The sequence below is a fragment of the Thamnophis elegans genome, chromosome 4 (assembly GCF_009769535.1).
Source record: "Thamnophis elegans isolate rThaEle1 chromosome 4, rThaEle1.pri, whole genome shotgun sequence".
NCBI lineage: Eukaryota > Metazoa > Chordata > Lepidosauria > Squamata > Colubridae > Thamnophis > Thamnophis elegans.
The window spans coordinates 82760791-82778113 of record NC_045544.1 but is presented as its reverse complement, the minus strand read 5'-3'; the positions used below and the strand labels follow the sequence as shown (position 1 = coordinate 82778113).

At 36.7% G+C, this 17323-nt stretch overlaps 1 protein-coding gene across 1 annotated transcript in view; it reads right to left on the bottom strand.

The window, feature by feature from the left end:
* Positions 1-6850: 6850 nt before the first annotated feature.
* The window catches only part of TOGARAM2 (TOG array regulator of axonemal microtubules 2), a 46923-nt gene continuing 36450 nt past the window's right edge, over positions 6851-17323 (bottom strand). The window contains exons 16-19 of the mRNA XM_032217089.1: positions 15723-15921; positions 14736-14952; positions 10359-10445; positions 6851-7107 (exon numbers count right to left, since the gene is read on the bottom strand). Coding sequence (XP_032072980.1) covers positions 6851-7107; positions 10359-10445; positions 14736-14952; positions 15723-15921 — 760 coding nt within the window. The remainder of the gene's footprint in view (positions 7108-10358; positions 10446-14735; positions 14953-15722; positions 15922-17323) is intronic.

The following is a 17323-nucleotide window of genomic DNA, read 5'->3' as shown; positions in this document are numbered from 1 at the left end:
CACATGTTTCAATCTTTTTCTCAAGTTATGGAGGGTTAGAAATCAGGAAGATAAGACCCTGCACACTGGTAGACTTGCAATTTTTGGTATCTGCGTGGGTTTGCATTATCTTAGCATTGTGAGAAAAAAAGACCCCAAGGTGTTTGATATCCAAACAGGCAGACCTAGCCTTTCAAAGAGGTAGAGTATGTGCATTAATTAAAACTTTCCCAAACTAAAATGGAACAAAGCTGGATCACATAATGTCAAACCACTTTAGTGAATAACACGAGGAAGATGTCAAATCTTGCAAAATATTCCCCTCATGTGATATTCAAATTAAAAGTAATCCTTTCTAAACTCTTGGCCTTGAACTTCAATTCCCATCATTGTTGTCTGCATTTATTCTGATTTTTTCTGATTGCCTTTGGAAGAGTATGTATGCCTCCAACAAAGGCATTTGATTTGGAAATTCTATTCCCATATATGCACCCACACATGCACGGACTACTACTACTAAAACTACTAAGCAGGATATTCACAGAGTCCTCTAAATTGGATGCTATGGAAATAACAGATCTTCTTAAAACTTCCCATTGTAGACTTTTCCATATAACAAATGTTCTTCCCATGGTTTATGGAATGGAATGGCAATATTTAAGACTGCCTGCAAATCTGTTGCCTCAAATTTCAGTTTGGATAGCCTGAATGTCTTCGGAGATCAGAGAAGATGGCTCCTAAGTCAAGTCTACAGAATCAGACTCATTTTCTATCTACCCCAATATGGACCATTCTGATATCTGGATGATTCCATAATCTTCCAGATTGTTTGCCATCTGTTCCTTTAAAAAACATTCGTTATTCCCCAAATTAGGGCCTCGACTAACATATTTTATGCATGTACAAATTGCATGTATATAAATTCTGAACACGGACTTGGAACCTCTGTTTCAATGCTCTGAATAATGTAACTTGTTCACAGAGAAGTGCTTCAAACATTTAATTTCTTGGATGTAATTTAAAAATTTGTATTTGTTCTTAATATATAAAATGTTAATATTGCCTATTTGGGGCCCAAGAATTCTTATCAATATGCATCTTTGATATTTCAAGCATTATTTGATCTTTCAAGTATTAAGGGCTGTATGTAACTATTAGCAGTGTGTGGTGTGGCGTGGTTTTGTTTCTCTTCCTATTCAAGCCTTCCTCCTCCTGATTATTATTCATTTTATCATTCCCTTTATATCTGCTTTCCACTGGAGGCTCAAGGTAATCTTAAGGGATTTTCTATTTTATCCTCGTAACTGTCCTCTGAAATAGGTTGGAGTGAGAGATATTGACTGTCACAAAATCATCCAAGGTGCCATTTCAAAGTTAAAAGGCCATTTCAAAATTAATCTGTAGGAATGGAACAAATAATTGAGAGCCCAGTTTGAAATTTTTAGTTCTGTTTTAATGCACATTCATTGTAAGAAAAATATTACATTTATGGTCTTACATATTGCTCTTTGTCTCGGTCAGAAAAAATGGGATGTAGCAGCATAATAACAAGACAATTTAAAACTAGCTAACCAATGATTATTTTTTACATTTCCACACTGTGAATTATATCCTTATATGTGCTCTGTGTGAGTTGAACTGCACTCTTCGATACTGTGTGTAACTGCATGTATGTGTGTGTTTATATCCATGTGACTATGCATCTCTGTGTGTATAAGTCTAATGCTGCTTGCTGTGTCCTTGTGAAGGTTAAACAAGAAAATTGGAGTAGAAACTGGCACACTCTGTCAACAGGATAAATCTAGCAGAGGCTGATGAAACTTAAGCCCTTGCAAAACTCTTGCCAACTAAACTGCCCTGATACTTACTGATCCTTTTGTGGTGGGTGCTAGGTAAGTGTGATTGTGATACACAATGCCTCTTCAAAAAGAAAGCTTCAGATTGTAAAGGTTCCATATTTTCAGGCATCCTGACAATGAGGCAGCAGAACAGGATCCTTTTTAAGTAAATAATAAAACTTTAGAAATTGCAAGGCAGTTTTCAGGGTAGCAAAAGGTCAAATACAAACTAATAAATAAATAAATAAAACAAATGTTCAATGCCCCCCCTCTCCCTCTCCCTTTCTCTCTCATATATAGTGTTGATGGGTCAATGGATGGAGTGTCTGCACCTCAATCTATCTTTCTGTGTTTACTTATTTTATGAACGAACTATTTTAGAAGAGAATCAAAGGCAGAAGGAAGCATTTACCAATTCTCTTTTGCAAATCCCGACACTCCATGTAACCCTATCTGTTTCCTACCCCTAACCCTGAGCAGTCTTTTTATTCTCAGAAAACATTCCAATCCAAAGGAGAGAGGCTATTTCCTGGTATTGTCTTCTCCTTCTGCCTTCTCTGTTTCACCTTGCTTTTTTTTTCCAGAAAGCCATTAAAAAAGGAAATACTGTCAGTAAAACTGACTTCTGTCTATTTTCATTAGCATTTCTTTACTTAAGGGAAATTGGGATTCAAACAGGGGTTGTTTTCTTCATATATGCATAATCAACTTATAAGCTGCACAATGTGAATTTAGAGAGAAAGGAAAATTTAACCTAGTCTTTCCCAAATATATGGGATTTTGAGAAGATCCAAAACTGCTATACACCTAGGAATTGCCAAGAGTCTTTGTACATGCATCTAATAGGTTTTCAGAGCAAAAACACTATTTCTTTCCCCTTTATGAATTTAAAGTGAACAACACTAAGGAGTTGCTCTATGTGTAATTGTGCCAAATTCTCACTGTTGCAAAGCCACATTAGCATTATTTCATGTATAGATTGTGTAACTTACACTAGTCCAGAGAATGTGGGTGGCATAGTCACCTACAACCAGCAATTCAAATTAATTGACTCACTCCAAGGTGGATGCCATTGAACAATCAGCATGTTAGAATAGAATTGTTTTATCGGTCTCACGAACATAAAAAGGGAGGGGATTTTCCAAAACACACACACACACACACACAAAAGTGTTAAAGCATAGAAGCCCTCCTTCAGAAAAGCTTTGTCACCTAGTCCAATGGTCACCAACTGGTGGTCCACGAGAAAATTTTGGTGGTCGGCAGAAAAATTATTTTTATATTGCACTAAATCAGGGGTTCTCAAACTACGCCCCCTGAGCCAAATGTGCAATAAACATTTGTGTTGCTGCAGAGAGTCTCCCCCTTCGGGGTCTTTTTGTGTGGGTCAGAGGGGGGAGAAATTCTGACTTGGGGTCTGCTGCAGCCTCCTGATGTGGGGCTTTGAGGGAAAGCTGGTGGTGAAGAGCTGGAGGGCTAGAGGACCTTTTTCCAGTGGGACTGCATCATGGCCTGCAACTGGCTGATCATCTCAGCCCACTTATCCTTCAGGCACCAGAACCTGGCCTTTCCTCCCACAGGTCTTCCCTCTGCTTGGAAAGCCTATGCTCAATGAGGCGCTTCTGTTGAGCCTCCTTCTTATTCAGATCCAATTTGTACTGAGTCAGCTGTTATGGCAACTTTTTCTCATGGTGACTGCTTAGCTCCAACAACTGCTTCCTGTTGGGGCCATAAGGAGCCTGGCTGGGCAGGCAAGGAATGGTGGGGAGGGGAGTGGTGAGTAGAGGCTAGTGAGGCACCCCTTGATGTGATATCAAATTGGCCAAGACCACCCAGTCACATGACCACTTAGCCACGCCCACCCACCGGTCATTAGGCAGATCATATTAGTGGTCTGCAGGATTTAAAATTATGAATTTAGCGGTCCCTGAGGTCCAAAAAGTTGGGGATCCCTGGCCTAGTCCATGCCCAGCTAATTTCTCAAAAATGGAAGCTTTCAGCAAACCCTCTTGAGATGTTCTTACTAGATGTGCAGGCTCAGTTGATTTTGGAAACCTATTGATAACCAGTGCAAAAATATTAGAAATGGTGCTGCCCTGCAGTAGTAGGACTGGTTCATCAGCAGCACATCTTAGACTATTGCAGCTTCTGTATAGAATAAGGAAGGTGAGCTTGATGGAAATATGCAAGAACTGTTATCTAAGCAAAAGGATCCGAAACATTTAAAGTCCAAAACAGCTAGATAACATTCATAACCAGCTCAGATATACACCTCCCCAAATCACTTAAATTTAAGAAATAGGACATGTAGCACCATAAGGCTTGAAAATTCTGTGATTATATCAATCTCAATAAAAGTAACTTTAGACATCCTGTGAGGCTGATTTGCTCCACCTAGTGGGGCCAGCAACTTCTTCCTTCAAATATTGCAATTATTATCCCAAATAAAGGATATTACAGTAATCCAGATATATTGAGATTATGGCATCAATTACCAGGAATCTGGGTCCAGGTGGGCATTTTGTAACCAGTTAAATTTGGGGGAAGCCCCCACCACCAGCAGCCACCTGTTGTTTAGGCATCATCCAAGAGTCCAAGAGAAGGTCCAGACACCTGGAGCTTATGGTGGGAGTTTAACCTAATTCAGAATAATTACTGGGACTGATGTCTTCAGAAGTTTATTAGCATACAGTAATTAATCCTGGAGATAAGTATCTAGTTTGGGCTTATTTTACCTGAGACTTCGGATATTGATTCAAGCTTTCCACAATATTCCTGACATGTCTTGGTGTGGTGAGGTATAGGTCACCACACCATTTGAATTATAACAGTTCAAACCAAACTGACACATTCCATTCCCCCTTGGCTTCGTAAATTTCTTAAAATGTCACATGAATGAACAGCAATATCACTTGAGTTTTTCTTTAAATATTTTGGCTCCTCTCGTGTCAAAGACTTTAATAAGGAACTTGATTACTATTAGAATTGCATTTACTTTCCACTTATTTCTCCTCCTCCCATCCCAAAGGATCTATGGGACCATTCTCAAAATAGTTCAGGAATATATAGGATTTGGGTCTGGTTTGAGAGAATACTTCATTTGGCCTTACATTTAGGCTAAGGCAGTAAGCTTTTTGTATTTCATACATTCATGAGAGTCAACCGATAGCAATCTAAGGGCATTTACAAACCTCTGGTTCTAATTATTGTTGATTACTTCTAGTTTAGACAAAATACCCATGTTAGTCGCATATTTTCAGATAATCCTTCCCACCTCACTCTCAGGTTAATGTAGAGCAGTGGTGGGTTGCTACCGGTTCAGCCCAGTTCGGCTGAACCGGTAGTGGTATGGCAAGCCTTGATCGCTGGAACTGGCAGCGACCCAGGCCTGCAATGCCCCTGAACTGGTTCCCCGGTCTCTTCTGCTGTTGCCCGCATGTTTCTGCATATGCGCAGAACAGTTTTCAGTCAACTGCACATGCACAGTAATGTGCAGCGCACAAACGTGTGTGAGTGAAGCGTGCAGCGCATGTGCAAAACGCCTTCTCAGTGAACTGGTAGTAAACCGGTTAGAAACACACCACTGATGTAGAGGCAACAGGGAATGGCCTTGAAGGATAAAGGCAGCAATGATCAAATAAACGTGCCTTAAATCCATTCCAAGAAATTAATCTGAGAAAATATCTCAGATAAGCCCATCCCTAATTCACATGGAGATAAAATGAGAGAGTGAGAAGCACATTCAGACTTGCAAGAGCCTGTTATTATAGCTGTTCTAATAAAAGTAGTTTTTGACCGATATGGCATTGATTTCTTGATCTATCCTTTTGGGCTGACAGTTACTGCCTTTTGAACACAGAGGATCAAAATGGAAATGCAAATAAAGGAAATTTAAAATGTATTTTTAATAATTAATGCATTTTACTTTTTTTAAAAAAATGTTGATCTAATGATGATGGACATTCATGCCATGTTAGCAAGTGACAGCTGTCCATATAGAAATGCTACAGGGATTAATTTTGTTTTCTAGTATTTCAGAATGAATATGGAAATCATTGTCAAAGGCTAATGCTTTGGGAGTACAACCAGACAATTCCAGATATTCCAAACCACTCTACTGTGTTGTATTACTATAGGAAGCGCTGTATAGATACTTTGCTAATTAAGTGAGGAGAGGCAGATTCAAAAACAATGAATGGAAAGTAGTGACAAGTTATATTATCTCCAGTTCCTAACACATAAGGAACTGAGATAAATCAGATTTTCTTGGTTCTTTCAAACAGCAACCAAACCAATCAGATAAGAGGCACTGTATGGTGGTCCATTTTTTTCTCCTTGATGGCTTTTTTTAAAAAAATAAAGAAATGAGAATATACTATGCCAGTGCTAAGTGGAAAAACTGTGTATCAGCACCTCTATAACAGATCAACTGAATGGAAGGTAAATATTGTTTGGAATATTTCTTACGCATTTTGTGCCAAGCATTTATATTTCAGATTTCCTCTTCTTCCCTTCACAATTTTTTCCCCAGTAACCATCTAAGGAATAACTTTAGTGGGCAGTTTACATGACAGTTTGGAAGCTACCACTAATTGGTATTTGCATCTTTTTGTGATCATGTAATCCACCTTCCCTAACTGGCAATCCATAGAGATAGAGGAAGTATTATGGTTTAAAGTTTACCTCTATCACTTTATCACACAATATTGATATATTTTACATAAATTATTTTCTGTTTTTACACATATAAAAGTTACATTTGTGCCATTTATGCATTTTTATCATTGATGAAATCTCTATGGGTCAAAAGTGGTGGAGCTTAAACCTTAAAAAAATAGATGATTTAATTCTACAGCAAAATATATTATATACATTTTCCATTTTAGCATTATTACTAAAAGCTTTCAACAGGAGACTCTTACACTTCAAAAATAAAAAAGTTAAGTAATGGCAAGTTCTGTATCATTATCCATTTTTTGCTTCTCTTTAAAATGTCCTACTATAATTGTTCCAGATATAGTAGCAGGTTTTTTTCATTGACGATCCATATCTAAAAGATCTTGAAAAAGTTTGATCACATGTTGTGGTTGGTTGCAAACATATTCCTCAAGTTTCAGTCCCATTTGTTTGTGCAAGCTTTGAGCCAGTTTAGAGACCACAGTTCTAACGTTTCCACTCTTCCCAGGTAATACCCCATTACCAATCATGTTATTCAGGAAATACCAGAGAACAGGAAGGATGAGACGTTCCACAACTTGAGGCTTTCGTGGATAGGCAACAGCCACAAGACCTGAAAGCAAAAGATTGCAGATCTTTAAGATTGGTGTTTCTTAGCCTTGGCTGGTGGGGGAATTCTGGGAATTAAAGTCCACACAACTTCAAGTGGTGAAGGTTGAGAAATAGTGAACTAGATAGCTGCTCACTTTTTTGGTTGCAGATGTAGCACTGAAATTTGAAAAACTGTTAAGACAATTTCCTTGTCAATGAACGACTGCTTACTTAGTTATGTTTGTATTACAGTGGTACCTCTCAGTACTCATCATTCATTGGTTCTGGGAGGTGCAATGAATACTAAAAACAATGAGTACCAAACAATTTTTCCCCAAAAGGAATAATGTAGTGAGTCACAAGGTAGCCGACAATGACAAGTTGTAGCTTGTGCATTGAGTACCATACAAACGAATACCGGGACAAAATTTTCATATCCAAATGCATTGGGTACCAAATTCAATGAGTTTCAAAGCAGTTGAATACCAAGGTACCTCTCTACTTTCCTCAAATTATTTTAATATTGTGCAATTAAATGGATAACAATAACTGTCATTTATTTAAATTTCAGCCTGGTATCTTCATATGTTGGTGTTAGGTATACATCAGTACTTTCTATAAAAGGGAAATCTTTCAGGCGAATAATCTCCTCTCTGCTTTAGTAATAGTGGCAGTTTTTTCCTTATTGCTGTTTTCCTCCATCCCTTGATTGCTTACATAGGCAATTTTTGCCAATTGGATTGTATCAATGGACCATAGCAATAGAGTCATAAAGTGGTTTGAAGGGAGAGAGTGAACATGGGGTCATCTTTTCTAATAAAGTTGTCAACACTTGAAATAAGATTTATAATAGAACAAGTAATCTTGCAGAATTGCTAAAATTCTTGAAATTAATCCCCATGGAAATATCCATGGAAACTTCTTTCAAGTAATAGAACATAAGGTATGACTGTTTAAATAAACTTTTCAGTGCTTTAGGCTAGTACAATGCCAGTACTATTGCTATTTATTTGAGATTTTGACTATTGATAGGGTACCACAATCTGAGATGCAAATTATGTGCCACAGCAGCACATTGCATGAGGAACAGGGACTAGCTCCAAAAATTATTAGAAAAAAATCATTCAGGTGAAACCTAGCCTAGAAAGCCTCTGTGCTGAGAAGGACACACATCTCATCTGATCAGTGTGTAGTCTCACCCACTTTGCCTCAAAAGGCACATTGCATGGTTATATAGAATGAGACCATCCAAAAAGAGGAGATCTAATATCAATAACATAGGGACACAGACTTCATGTATGTACAGTCAGCTGCAGAAACCAGTGACAGAACACATACATGTGACTATTAAAGAAATGTATAAACTTAAAAGCTAGGAAAGTCAAAATACAGTAGGTTGGAAACAAAAACTGTACATAAATATGATTTGAATCTAATTTTTTTATGAATTCCTTGCCAAAAACACCAGCCTTTCCCAACTCGATGCATTTGGCTTAGATACCTGGATGGTTGAAGTAGACTGCAATGAACCTTTCATATGAAGAATGAGACAATTTGCCACAGCCAACTCTCTGCGGCCAACTCACTGTTGCCATGGGACAATTCACCGCAGGATAATTTTAACTATTCAATTTAATTATTTAAAAGAAATAAAAAAATATTTTAATTTTTGTCATTCACATTTCATTTGGTCCCTCCTCTTGCATCCATTCTCTAATTATTCTATTCCACTATTTCTTTGATATTAATGTAACTCTTGACCCTCAGCAGCATAAGCAGTAAAAAAAAAATAGAGAGAGAAAGTGTATCTCAATAACAAGTCTGCGCTGTCATTGTTGTGCCACTTCATTTATACTGTATAAAACTGTGGTTTAGAGGAGTAGGGTAAATACTGTTTTTTTATAAAGCCATTTGGTAATTCTGGTAATTGGAAGTTCTGCTGATCTTAAATAATTATCATTGCAGTTTTGTGGCTCCAATGCTTTTTTGCCCCAGGAAAAATTATTGCTCTTGAATCTGTTTCTAGTGATTGATTTACAGCATAATAGATGGCTTGGTTATCTATTTCAAATAGAGACTTATTTAAAATGTCCATATCAAATTTCTAAACTGCAACACTAAGTTAAAGCATACTCCATGAGTCAAAACACCAGTGACACCAGTGACCTTTTAGTGATATCTGATGAGGATATCTTGAGTCCAATTACATCTCAGTGGCCAATGAAAAATGATCATGATAAGCTTTAGGATGCATACATTGAACGAACTATAGTTTCACTTTTGGGGTTCTGATATAAGGAGTTTGTGATCTGTTCTCACAGCTGTGGATTGGACCTCTGGCAAACCTTTGCTTCCATTGCCCAATAGATTAAAGAGATCATAGCAATTGGTTTGGAACAAGGGCAAGGTACCAGTTTTCAGAAATAATTCCTAGTCATCCAAATGCCTGGAAAGGATATGACAACTTTGGTCCAAGAAACCAAATTAATAAACCAGTTTATTTTACTGAGAATGTTCTATCTACAACTCTCTTCTTCCTGTCATTCCTTCTTAGGAGAAAAAAAAATAGAGTTTCTTAAATTGTAGTTGTATATTCTAAACCTTTATATTATGTTTTGAATTAGATTTCTTGTCAGAGCTTATATCAATTTCTTGTTCAATGGTTTCTTTACTGTTTTCCAATTATTGTAAACCAGAACTGTTATACTATATTAAAAATTCAAAGAATAAAGGAGAAAGAAAATGCTAGTAGAAACAACACCTATTTATTGGTTTGTATCTAAAATTCAGCTGAAGTGGAATATTTGATTCTATCCAATATTTATAAACTTGACACAGAATTTTTCAGAAAAACAATTTTGCATCTTTATTTAGAAATACATTCAGTTGAATACCCTCAACAAGTAGAATGGGACATTTAAATCTCTGTGGAGTAAATCATGTACCATATATATTTTTGCAAGCTATTCTTCTCTATTTTGGAGACATGAGCCCAACTGATTCCACTTATTTTTATACCAATCTTTTCCAAGTGACTGTCCTGCCAGTGTGCTGCTAGAAACAACACCTCTAAGACTGAGACATGCCTGTGCTAATAAGTCTCCTCCAGAGAAAGACCTGGCCCATATAAGCAGACATTTCTCATTTCAAGTTTGAAAAGTTGCAAATAGAAATATACTGCCTTGAGCTGTGAATAAAGGAGCTCTTTGCCTCCTACTGTTATCAGAAATATTGTTCAGAAGAAATGCCACACTGCACATAGTCTTTTCTAACCTGCCAGACGATCCGTGATGTCCTGCAGAGCTCGGCCAGTGAGAAAACGCACCCTGCTAGCAAATATTTGAAGCAGCAACAGGTTGTCTGAAAGGGACAAACATATTGTTTGGATATTATGGACCAATCAAGAATGATTGTGGGAGGTTACATAAATTACCACATAATAAACAATTTCATGTTATATTGTACTTGAATTGAGAAGAGAGTTTTTGCAAATTTAGATTTTGTTCCTACAAGCTACTGTCCTTCATAAGCATACGCCAATCTTCTCCAACTAGCACTCTTCCAATGTGTTGGGACCACAATAACCAGAATCCCCAGTAACTAATTGAATTGAATTGAAGGCTTGGGGGAGTATTGAGCTTAAAGCAATATGACTAATACATGAACATGGTGTCTCTGACACTGCTCCTGTGAAATCAACTTACAAACAGAAATAACAAAACAGTTAGCAATCATAGTATTGAAGTTCATATGATTTGCTTTTGCTTGCAAATAATCAAATGAGGCATCAATGGATCTGCTTGGCCAGACATTCTTTCCCAATGCATCCAAATGTAATCAACACTCCTTGCAATAATCCATTTCGCACTATTAAAAATTCAAGTTATTTTAAATGAGGATATTTAAAAAGCCTAGTGAAGAAACATCATTTGTTTAGTATGCCTTTACTGAACAAACGATTTATTTTATTGAACAATGTTCTAATATATTCAAGCCGGCATCTACAACTCTTCAAGATGGAGTATTGTCTTTTTGTTAAAGTTCTTTCAGCAATTATGCAAGTGTTGGGTGCAAAAGATGTATGACCTCTGGTTCTTCCATGCCAATTTATAAAGAAATATGAAATAGCTTTGGTGGATTGCCTTAGGACTATGGAATTCCTGCTTCAGATAACAATCAATACCATTAGAAATAATTTTGGGTGGGATTGTGTGTTAGTTGGCTTTTGACAATCCAGGATCAGGCATTTAACAATGGTCCAGCCTTTAGTGAATAGATAGCATGCCTATTTGATTTTAAGTGGAATCTATTCCAAGCCATCATACTGGAGGAAAATGGTACAGCAAATAAATACACATTAATTAAATGTGACAAATGTTGATTTGTTGACTAGTTGTTTTTTAAAAAAAGAATATTTTCCTAACTTGTTCCTTCTCATGTTATGCAGTCAAGAAGAATCAAAGAGAACAAAATAGCAGGGAGCAAAAAATAATAATAATCATGTTCTGATCAATAATATCCATTGTGACAGATGGAAGAGGAATGATGTGTGTGCTGAGGAAGAGGATGATGTGTGTGTTGAGGAAGGCAACTCTTGTCCTTTTAGTGATTAATGGAAAGTATCACCATTTGCTGCAGCAGGAAAAACAATTGCTTTGAAATGCTAATATCGAATGTGGAGAGTAGGTGTTAATTATTGATGCTCATTGCCCGCTTATTAATATCTTTAAAGATTTTAGTTCACTTGTAAAAACAACTTTCCAAACTCATTCTAAAGAAAAGCACGGCACTTTTCTCCTTTTCTGACTTCCAGAAAGATGTGCTGTACATTTCAAAAATCTGAGACTCATGAAAGCCCCAATAAGCTATTGGTAGGAGATTAATTTAGAGCTGCTTTCCCAGAAGGTCAAGAAATGGAGAGGTGCAATGTTTGACAGCAATGTTTTTTTTTAATCATCTGCAGCCAGCCTTCACAAAGTGAAGAATCAGGTACCAGATGAAAAAACAACAAATCCTGAAATACAGTCAGAGGGCACATCCTTTTGAAAAAATTTTGTTCTTGAATCCATGCAAATGTACGTTCTGCAAATGTAAAGCTAATTGTATATCTTTAAAAAGTATTGCTGATGATTATTATTGCATTAAACAATTTTTCTTGCTGCTCTGACAGAAATGGGAGAGTTTCTCTATCTCCATTTGATATTCTGATTCAAATAGACTTTTCATAAAATTCGTGTAAGGAAGGTTTCTGTATACTTTTATATGTTACTGCAAGGAAAATAGTACCAAGAAAGAAAATGAACATATAAAGTAATGAAAATCAAAACCAGGAACTCCCAGGAAATATCCATATCATGATATTACAATCAGTTAACCACATTCATGAAGCCAGTTATTTTTTTAAGAATTTTATTAAGTTTCAAAAACTAAAAAAGCTAACAGCTTATTATATTTTTCAAATCCCAAAATTTGTGTCCAGTAAAATCTAAACCTGTGATTTCCAAGGTCATATGAGCCCCATACTTATAAATGGCAATTATATGTTCCCTGGAAGATGAAGAAATGTATACACGTACTGTCCTCTTGTGGTGGAAGCTCCTAAAACATCCATAGATAAGGTAAGTGGTTCCCAGTACAGTCAACGATGGAAAATAATGTTATTCCAAAATCAAAATTTATGCAAAGAATGATAATTTTCAGACTGTTAATTATCCTGATCCATAGAAGTATTGGTGGACATTTTTAAACTTAATTCCAGTATCAGGGTTATTTTTCTAAGAAACAATCCACTGGGGTCCAGTGTAAAAGAAGCAAAGGATTTATATAAAAGGAGAAAATACATTTTGGGCATGCTCAAATCTCTAGCCAAGTATAGGCAACCTGTGCACATGTTGCTGAACTGGAACTAATAGCTTCTCCCAGCATTGACTGTGTTTCCTATAGAAGCTGGAAGCTGTAGTTCTACAATGGCGTACATTAGCTATTCCTCAGAATTACAACACAGTAAAATTAATGTCTGATTCTAAATTCAGTGCTCATGTTCTTCAATATAGGCAGAAATATGACAGGTTTGGATATAAGTAAATCTACTAGGACATCTGTATGTTAGTACTCACTTCAGTCGTGATTCATGAAATCCTATAATATGTCTGGCCTATTCACCCAGTACAGTATTTTCATATTGATATAAATCTATGTGGTATGAAATTTACAGCAGTCCTTGGTTTTGTAGTTATTGGCAATTGCAATTTCTGCCTTTGGAGAACAATGTTTGAAAGAAGCCATCATTTAGACATGGATTTATGCTTGTTTGTTCTTCAGAAATGAGCTCAGTAAACTATAAATTTCTTTGAAAAAGAAGAGTATGTATTGGAGATATTTATGGATTAGAGATAGGAGAATGAGCTGGATGAAGCTTATAAGTTAGGGCTTCTCTAAAGCCAGCACAAAAGAAGCTTATTTGGGTGATTGTCCTCAAATCAAGAGCAAAATAACTCATGGGCTATATTCACACAACACACATAACCTTGTCCCTGAAATTTGTAGATTTGCACAATACATGGAGCCAATACACAATACACTAATACACTAACCACAAAAAAAACCTGCCTTTACATCATACAGTAAGCAATGAAAAAGCAAACCAGGATTCAAACTTACCAAACTTATTTTTTTTAAAAAAAAATATGACAATTTATAAGGCTGCCTAGTCAAGATGTGACTATGGATAGATAGCTATCAATCATACAACCACATTAATAATTAAAAACAAAAAGCAAGCACTATGTACAAGGATAAAAATCCAACAAAAAAAAACAGTCATTGCATTAAATGGATCTAGCTAACACCCATGTCCAATGCTTATTGGAAGAGTCAAGTCTTTGACATCTTTCAGAAGGTCATCAAGGTCATTGAAATTCTAGGGGATATACTGGCCATTGGTTAGGCCATCAGCCCCCCAACATTTTGGGCACCAGGAATCGATTCCATTGTGACAGATTTTTCCATGGACTGGTGGGAGTGTGGTTGCCTGCATCCAGAGGATGGAGCTTCACTTGTTTGTGTGGCCCGATGAGTTCATTTTCTATCCAGCAAACAGAAGTTTAATGGTTAAGATTCCTAACTAAAAAAATGGAAGACTCTTGAGTTCTAGTCCTGCCTTCAGCACAAAGCCAGGTAGGTGTCCTTGGGCCAGTTACTCTCTCTCAACCCCAAGCAATGGCAAATTACCTCCAAAGAACATTGCCAAAAAAACCTGCAGGACTTGTCTAGGCAGTCATCAGGAGTCAACACTGATTTGAAAAGACACACACACACACACACACACACACACACACACACACACACACACACACTAATCAAACTATTCTACCACTGCTAACTAAAATTGTGAGGGGAGATTTGCTCTACATCACTTATTCTAAACTTATATGTGAAAGTAAATGCACATATACTGTGATCTACAGTTTGGGAGACTTTGGATGTAATTTGTAACTCAAATGAAGTATGGCCCCAAAACTATTTATTAAGTAGCACATTCACAGTCTCCCTTCTTTAAAATTCTGTAAGTCTTTTTCTCTGATGGGCTGAAAGATATGATATAACAGCAAACACAAAAATGCACATATCTTGCAAGTAGATAACCATTACCTAAGTAAGTAATCATTGTGTCCAGAACCTTTACTGCCGCGCTGTAAATCCCCGAATTCTTTGAGTTTAAGTTGTCCATCACTATAGTCATCACAGAGAACAGGACTGGATTAAAGCCGTTTTTAAGCACTGGAATCATGGAGACAACTGATTCTAAAGCATACTGGTTCACCTTCTTGTTGGAATCTTGAAGCCTCGGTGTAAAAGTATCAAAAATCTGTTAATATTAAGAAAATAAGCAAATTAATTCTACCATAAATATCTCTATATAGAATCATAGGAATTCTTCCAAGTTATGAGCCAGTACATAAAAAATTTGCTTTAATATATTTTGCCAGTAAAATATCTCTTGCATTCACCCTCATTTATCAATGTTAATTCATTCACCAAGGCCCACATTTAGCATAAGATCACAGCTGTAAACGTAAAATTGTTATTGTTTAAGGTGTAATAGAATAACTTGTTCATTAAGGGTATTATATGGCAGGGGTGTCAAACTCACGGCCCATGGATTAGAAGCATCACGTGCTGGCCACGCCCACGCTTGGTTTAGCAAAGGGGAAAAGAGTTGCAATATGTCACATGACAATGCCATGATGACGCGGGTTTGACACCCCTTTTATATGGTATGAAAAAAGCTCCCTTTCTAACTTGTATACCTTCAGGGTGGAAAACAAGAGGTAAAGGAAATATGCTAATGTTCCTATGACTAATAGTATCAGTCTCTCAATGAGATGAAAGCAGAACTGTTTCTATTCCTGATGTTTTAACAGTTAACAAGATAAAGCAGAACTGGATCGCCAACCAGGAGAATCCATGGGCCCCAACTATTATAAATAATTATTCATAAAAAATAGTAAATTGGAGAAAAGGTTTTTTTTAAGAGTAAAATTAATTCATCTGGCTGGGTGCTATGATGATACTGTCCTTGCAACTTTAATAAATACTTATGTTTTAATTAAGGATAGTGGTATTCATAAGGGATACCTGCACAATATTTGAAGAGACAAAGTGTGGGTTTTTCTTGCAATGGTCCATTAGTAAGGCTATCCCATGTATTCGAATCTGAAATTCCTTGGCCACAAGCAGTTTGTTCAGCTCCTTCAGCTGTTCCATTACTTCTATGTTGCAAAGTGAAGAGCAACGAGCTGCAGGTTGCGAAAAATTAAGAACATCTAAGGTAGACCTGGAGTTGAAAAATAAAAAGCTTTTCACCATATTTGCCAACCATATTATAATACAGTAAATAATTTTATGAAGCCCTGAAAGGACACACAATTTGCAGTATGCCAAATATATCATGCAAGTCAAACCATGTTCACTTAACCTTCATGAGTCATTCCAGATGCAAGATGGTCAACTCTGAATCAACTTCAGAATCATATGGTAAATTAGAGAAAGCTGGAGATGGGATTCTTTTAATTAATTTCCTTGAGTTTACAAGTGCATGGCCACCCATTCCTCATTGATTCTGAACAGCATATAAGAGATCAAGCTAATTAATTATATGATATTAAAAAAAACACATGCAATTAAAAACAATGCAGTACAATTAGTACCATTAAAAAAACTTTTGAACTCTAAGTAAGCCAATAATGTCTTGTTAAAAGCCTCCTCTCCCAGGCAATTGTTGATATTTGACAGATCTCTAGTGGGATCTGCAAAAGTCCTGAAGGTGTGAGGAGGCAGATGATAGAGAAGCAGGCAGCACTATAGGTTTTATGAACTCAAACTGTGTAAGATTTTCTACAGCAAACTAAGAGTGTGAATTAGTCTTGGAAATAAATTGACATGAAGGGTGGGTATTTCAATATAGAGATGATTTTTGAGAAGCTTCAACCTTCCCTCCATATTCATGACTAAATTCAATTTCCAAAATGCCCCATAAAAATGAATTAGAATGGTGGTCTTATTTACAAATACAATCAAGGTTTGCACAGGATAGGAAGAAGGAAGGTATTGCCAAAGATTACACAATATTACATAAACTTTTGATACAGACAGGTTGATCAAAGTGTTGTATAGATTTTTGTTGGAACATAAGCTAGAGGAGGAGCATGTCAAAGAAACTTTGGTCATCTGGGCGAAAAAATTCAGTTATAATGTGGAATTGGCTCAGTGGAAAAAACTTTGTATACTTAAACAGAAACTAGCAATGGCTACGGCATATAAAGAAAATCTTTATAAGATGGGGCGGGGCTTGACGTCCCAACAGCACGACATGCAATCTTGGGGCTCCACAATTGCTGGAGATATCTCTGTTCCTGGATGGTCATTTTGGACCTAAACTGTTCTGAAGGAACAGTGATAGAGAAGAGCATGTCCTGCTGATCTCAGGGGCATCACAAAGCCCCTGATTGATCCAGGAGAAAGCTCTTTTTGCCAGCTACAAGAGAAGCAGCCAAAATGGATGCAGAAGGTTGGGACAAGTCTCTGAAACAGAATCAGTACAGGAGTGGTGTCAAAATGGTGAGAAAAAAATTTATTAGAGAAGAGAAAACCCAAAAGAATTGGAATTTAAAATAAAACCAAAGACAGAAGAAAATAAGCAGTGAATTAACCCTGGTCTAAAACTATCATGTTATCTT